The sequence below is a fragment of the Falco punctatus genome (genome assembly GCF_963210335.1).
Source record: "Falco punctatus genome assembly, chromosome: 9".
NCBI lineage: Eukaryota > Metazoa > Chordata > Aves > Falconiformes > Falconidae > Falco > Falco punctatus.
In genome coordinates, this window is record NC_137589.1 from 39,265,216 (window position 1) to 39,272,036 (window position 6,821).

General features: G+C 46.2%; 1 protein-coding gene across 1 annotated transcript; it reads right to left on the reverse strand.

The window, feature by feature from the left end:
• Window positions 1–266: 266 nt before the first annotated feature.
• Window positions 267–5,136, reverse strand: EIF3F (eukaryotic translation initiation factor 3 subunit F). The gene is made up of 8 exons (XM_080401260.1): window positions 4,827–5,136; window positions 4,666–4,736; window positions 4,405–4,484; window positions 3,198–3,335; window positions 2,026–2,117; window positions 1,672–1,808; window positions 1,423–1,536; window positions 267–656 (listed from the first exon to the last, which is right to left on the reverse strand). The coding sequence occupies exons 1-8, from the start codon at window positions 5,119–5,121 to the stop codon at window positions 579–581; spliced, it is 1,005 nt and encodes a 334-aa protein (XP_080257386.1). The 5' UTR covers window positions 5,122–5,136; the 3' UTR covers window positions 267–578.
• Window positions 5,137–6,821: the final 1,685 nt, after the last annotated feature.

Sequence of the window (6,821 nt, forward strand, 5' to 3'; positions counted from 1 at the left end):
AGAAGGACACACACACAACATCACTAATAAACCAGTGAAAATTCTGTAGTCCTCCGTGGAAAAGTGTACTGTGTGCAACAGAAGGCAGCACGCTTTCAGTGTGCTTTAATAGTTGGAAAAAAAACACTTGCAAAGAAGTCTGCAGAATTGGAACTGACTTGCATTCATTCTGGTTTTCTTTCCCAATGCCATATTATCCCCTCTTTCTTTCAGAAGTCAATTCATTACACAGTAAATAAGAACAGTTCTTTTCTGGACAGAAGCCATTCTTGCCACTGCAATGGAACTTTTATTTCATACATTCTTACAATAAAGCTGTATTTTGTTATATAAGTAAATAAACCCAGGAGACAAAAGATTCACATATTCCATTTTAAAATATTGGGCTCAGCTAAACTGCAGCCATTCCCATTCACCACCTACACCACATTAGGGATTTTTCAGGGCAGTGGAAGTAAAGATGTAAACCAAGTCATCTAGGTAATTAAATTACGGTCCAAGGACGTTTGTAACCACCATAGCAAAGTGTATCTGTTCATTCTTCAGGTTCTTTGAAGTGTAAGGTGGCAGAAGTTTCTTTATAAACTCAGAAGTTTTTCGTTGAGAGCAATCTGTGACTGTGTGAGGTTTGCCAAGTAGGTCACCATCAGTAGGTCCTGAGAAGGGAAAAAAACCCAATGATCAGAAATATTTAAAAAGATGGTAGCCTATCAGGGAGTTGAATTTTTAACACTTGTAAATCAGTTCAGAATCAGCTACTAGAAATACTGTTAGTCCTGAATGTCCTACTCTGAGGAATGCTTCCCTCACAGGAAGAAGGTTTTGGTATTCACAGAATATGAAACATTGCTTGTGAAATTTTAACTCCGAGTTCACCCATATTAACCAGGCAAGTCAAAGGGTATAAGCAAAATAAAAATTAGTTCTGGTCTTGCAGACTGTGGGTGAACACCACATTCAGAAACAGCTTTCGCTTTCTGAAAACCTGTTACAGAAATAAGGTAGCACACTAAAACCTTGTTCACGTCCTAAGTGTTACACAAGGAGACAGGACTTCAGCTCAGGCAAAGGAAGCTGGCAAGTCACCAGTTATCCATGAAACCCATACTGCTTTAAGCTTGGTAATTCATATTGTCCAGTCACTCTAAAAAAGTTTGTGCTGGCTTTCAGATTACTTGCATAAATCCTAAATACTTTAAAACTTGTTCTCTCATTTGCAGTTGCTTGCAAGATTATTATGTTGAGCTCTTTTATCCACCTTCAGCTCTTAAAACATCAAAGTACTGACAAGAAAGGGCTCTATTTTCTATTAATATGTTTGTACAAAAAGACAGATAGTTTTGATCATGGACAAATTGTGTCTGTATGACAGAATTTAAAAACTGCTGGCAATACACTGAAAAAATGAGATGATGAACTTACATTGATATTGCTGTTCAACATTGTCTCAAAGTCCTCTGGTGTGATCTTTGGCACCTGGTTAATAAGGTCCATCAGGAAACGCCCGACAGTGTTGTCAGCAGCCACTTTGCCAGACTAAGTGTAAGAAACATACATGTCAACCTGAGTAAAACACTGTAAGTTTATGGCTCAGAAGGAGAATTTATAAAAAGAAAAGATGCACAAGCTTACATCAAACTTATTTGCTGGCTCATAAAAAGCTGCCCTTACCAATACATCCTCTGCATACTGCAGCACCATGGTCAGGGTATCCTGAATCCGGGCTGATGCTGACCCCACCTGCTGCAAGTCACTGGACAAACCGATCACTCGATTAGGGCTAAAACAAGTCTTCATGATAAGATCCACTGAAAGCAAAAGGAGAATCAATCAGTGAAAAAAATCCTGACTGCCACAGAAACCAGACTAATTTAGGATAGCTTTAACAAGACTGTCTTAATTCCCAGAAGGATAATTCTACCAGGGTAAAAAAAAAAAAAAAAAAAAAAAAAAAAAAAAAAAAGAAAAAGCATTTGAGCAGTGTCACAATGAAGCTTATAACCAAAATAAGAAGAAAACATTCACCTCCTATCCGCTCTGTATCATAATAAACATATTTCACTGTTAGAGGTGTGAACATCACGCCCATAGTTTTACCAGGGACTCCCATTGGGGCACTGTCAAAAAAAACAAACAACAAAATGTTTTCAGCATGGACACACTTAAGGGAGGAAGTACAACTCAATGATCTCTGTTAGCACTGAAGTGTGAAGATGAGTAGGTTACTCATTCTCACCAAAATCAGCAATCTTAAGACCAGGGATAACTGAGGACAGGAAGTCAGTCCTGGCATACTATTAATTGCTCGGTTTTATCCAAGAATATTCCTAGCTGGTCTGACATTTGTCAGCATGAATGCGTGAAGAGCCAAGTACTATCTCCTTAGCTACAGTTCCTTCTTGCTTATAGAGCAGGTGTTCTTCTATCCTGAAATACTCCATGCTTTGAGAAATCACTTCAGCAGCAAACATAAATATGACAAAAATTCAAGTACAAAACACTCTCAACACCTTTATTATTCCTATTATTCAAAGTATGTGAAGTCCATTTATGCTTTAAGAAAGATGTCGTGGAACAGCTTCCTTTTTGAAGATGCACAGTTATGAAGCCATAGACTTCTGTTACAAAGAACGGCTTTTTTTCCTTCAAGAGAAGAGCTTTTCAGTCAGTACTGGGAAGAACAGTGAGGTGGAACAGTTCCATTTCTTAATATTTAATCTGCATTATTAACTGATAAAAATTGAAAGGGTCAAGGGGAAGAAAGACTAATCAAGAAGATGCCGTTTCAATTATGGTTTACCTGCAGCAGTCCTCCAACTTGTATAAATAAACTGCTGAGCAGTAAAGCCCAATGACTACGTGACTACAGGCTAGTGTTCAGTGTGATGGAGAGTAGTGACATTAATACTAGCAATATGAATCCTGGGAAATGTCACGAAGATGTTCAGAACACAATTAAGTCACACCTCCCCATCCCAACGAGGTACCAACTTCTGAAAGGATAGGTCTTTCAACTTACACCCAATGGTCAAGACATTCCAATGAGAAGTAAGCCATGATCCCTGGCTTGCTATTGTCTTTCAGCTATACTGTCCAAAATGGGACACTGCAGCCCATGACATTTCTTGTTACCCTGACATGGTCTCTCTCAGTAAATCAGATAGCTCCCCTCCCAGAAATGCAGCCTCCCAGAGTACCTGACGTAGGCTTTAATGCTCATGCGTGAATTCTGGAGACTTGTGTCCACAGTGAGGTGGATTGGATTGTGTGCTTCCCGGCTGTAATACTCATGGATCAGGACAGAGTGTTCCGTGATGTCGTGACCTGTTGCATACCTTCAAAAGAGCACACGCTAAGCAGTCATTCTTCTAACACTCAAGTGCCCAGTATTTGTTATTTACAGGTTTCTATCCTAAAGCACTGATTTCCAAACACTGAGGTGCAGAAGCATGCTAAATTCAAGTGTTTTAACTAGGGAATCTGTAGTTTTATGGCCAGCTGTTCTGAAATTGTAGGAATCACAAGGGTGAGTACACCCATGGACAGAACATGCACAGAGCCAGTGTTATACCAGCCATAAAGAGCTGGTACAGTTGACATCAGATTCAGTTATCTGTCACTATGTTCTGGACCATCTCTTTATTTCTAAGTCAAAGCATGCCAAACAAACCTGGACCAACCAAGCAGATCTTCCACAAATCAAACATCTCTCTGCAGGAGGTATAACTTGTTCATCTAGGTCCTTTAGCTGCACTGCAATTAGCTTCTCACATACACAGAAAACCTCCTGTCATTAGAACTGCACTTTGCTGTGCCACTAGAAGGTTGCTGAGGAAGGCTGCTCCACAGGAACAGCACTAGGCTATTCTGTAGGATCAGAGAAGCATGAAAAGACTAATAAAGCTATCCACACTCAGACACAGGCTCTGCTCCTGTAACACCACACTGATCTTGCTTCGCAGCCCACACACAAGTACTTCCACCTTTTCTCAGCAGAGAACTCCTGTACGCTCAAGCTGGTATCGCCGATTCCTCCAGAGGCCTTCAGTACCTGCAACCACTCTTCTGTGTTCTCCCTTCTTTCTGGCCAGTTATCATCCACGGTGCAGGTTGTATTACAGGTGGCTAGGTTTTTCTGACAAAGCTGTGCAAGCATCCTCTAACTCATTGCTGTTCTGTGATGCTTTTGCTAGACACAAACAAAACCAAACCCTGCGAGTCTCCAATACTGTCTCCTCCTACTATGAGCTGCAGGAGCTTTACAGCTGGCTGTAACGAGCTGCGAGCCCTTACTGTCACAAGCATGAGTACTCCTGCTTCTCACCTCTGGCAAGGAGAATTATGTATGTCAGGGAGTTTATGGGACCAACCCGAGCGCCTGCGTGTTCCTGCAGGAGAACTTACCAGCCCAAGATGATCTCGCTAGGAGACACCTTCTTGTGCAGCTCGTACATGTTTTTGGCAAACTCCATATCTACCGCCACCTGAGGAACGGGACAGGCCGAAGCCGCCGGTTACGGGGATGCCCGGCCCCTGGCTGAACAAGCCCTCAGGCCGCGCTCAGGGCCCGCAGCCCCCGGCCCCGCCGAGCCTCCCCGCCCCGGCCTCGCGGCATGACCCGGGGGGCTCGGCCGGAGCCCGGCGGGGCAGCCCCGCACTCCGTACCTCATCCTCAGACTCGTTGTGAGGGACGGAGAAGCAGTTGGTGACCTCCACCGAGTGCTTGTCCACGGTGCCTGCGGGAGGGCGGCGCGGTTAGGGGGCAAGCAGCGGGGGGGCGCTCGCCCCCCGGCTGCCGGCGGGAGGGGCAGGGCGCCGGCTCTTACCCAGCAGCGTCCCGATGACCCGCGCCGCGCCCTCGTTGCGCCGCTCGAAGCTGTCCACGATGGAGGCCAGCACCACCGGGTGCAGCCGCACCACGCGGCCGCCCGGGAACGGGCCCGACAGCGCGGCCGACAGCGGCGCGGCCGGCGGCGGCGGCGCCGGGGCGGCGGGCGGGGGCGGCGCAGCGGCGGGGGTGGTGTTTGGCGCCGGTGTGGCGGGCGCCGCTGTCGAGCTCTGCGCCGGGGCGGCCGCGGGAGGAGCCGGAGCTGGAGCAGGAACAGGCGCCGTCGCCGCCATTTTGTGAGAGAGGGGAGTAGGTGCCGCGCCGGCAAGAATTGGCTGAGCAGAACGCCTGTCACACAATACTACCTTCCTATTGGGGAAAAGCGTGCGCTAAGGCCCTCCCGCTATATGTTAACCAATCGGGGAGAACGATGAGCGAGGATTGTGATTGGCGAAAGAGCGCATCGTCTGCGACTGGAGCTACTCTTGTTCCCACCCTCTTGAGGGCGGGAAATTTTTCAATTGGCTTCTATCGACGCCCGCGGCAGTGCCTATCTCCTATCTCACTAGCTGGCACCGCCCTCCCCTTCTGTCAGTCAGGGCGGAAAGACCTTTTTACTGGCTGCAGCGCTGTCACTTACTCTCCATGGGTACTAGGAGGAAGCCGAGCGTGCGCTTGCCTGGGCAGTGTTGGAGGTTGGCTGGGCAGGGTTGGGGCTCCCAGTGGCTGCCCGGGTCCTGCCACCTCGGGGCTGTTGCCGTACCCTCGGGTCTGCCTCAGCTGGCTGTGTTTCTCTGGCATGTTCCCAGTTGCGCTTCAAGGCCTGCGTTGCTGTGGGTGGCTGCTGAGGTGCTTGGGCGGTGGCAGCGCGGTCCTGGTCACAGCGGTAGGTCCTGCTGCCGTACAGCAGTGTGGCGGTGTGGTAAACAGCAGCCTTGCAGGCCTGGCACCAAGCTGCTACCGCGGCAAAGAAGGTTATTCGGTAGTGCTGTAAGTGAGGGCTTTGCAGGCCTCAGGGTGTTGGCCCTGTTGAGGCAGGAAGGTGCTGTTAGCCCTGTTTTCCAGGTATTTGCCGACAATGAGGGACAGAAGAACAGGCAGGTGCCAAGTATCATGTAGAGAACAAATGCTGATTATCTCTATCCAGGGTTTAATGGTTACCCAACAAATTGACTTACTAGAACTAATTTGCCTATTACTTGTAGTGCCTTGTGCGTTCCCTCTCAAGCAGCAAGCCTGCATGGGTGTGGCAGGTGTGCTTTTAAAGTGAAGCGTGTGCTTTTGATGACTGGTAAGGAGAGTGAATTCTTTTGAAGCTTCATTTTCATGGTCATCTGCTTGCAGCTGTTATTTTAGCAGTTGTAGCAATACAGTAACAGATTTACCTCTAAGTCTCTTGGTTCCAAACTCTTTATTGCAGTTTTTAGTAGTAGCTTGACAAACTTTAAGGGAGAGTTTCAGGTACCATTGAAGTGCTTGGGGTTTTTTTTTGTTCTTGAGCTGTTCTTTTCCCACAAGTAAACTATTTGTATGTACATGCATGCACATACATAAACACCAAAATACCCAGAATTCTTACCTCCTGATAAAATGCTTAGTCCAGTGAAACCTGCATCAATTCTCTGGCACCACTTTGTCTATTGGGTAGCTGCTTGAATAATTGAGAACACTTCCAGGTAGCTGTTTACCAGGTGTAGCAGATAAAAAAGCATAGTGGTTGTTACTACCTCAGATGTAATCTTTTTTTTTTTTTTTATAGAGCCACTTTGGGGTCCTGCCACACTCTGTCCCACATTTAGATTACTAATTATGTTATTGTTTTAACATAAAAACCAATTTTATCATGACTGGTGGCATTTGAAGTTTTCTCTGCTTCATTAGCTGAGGGGTGAACATCATCAGTTGATTAGTACTTTCAACTCAGTCATTGAAAACAGGCTCCCGAGTATATAAGGAGCAGCTCAATAAAAAGATAATACATTCTACTCATGTG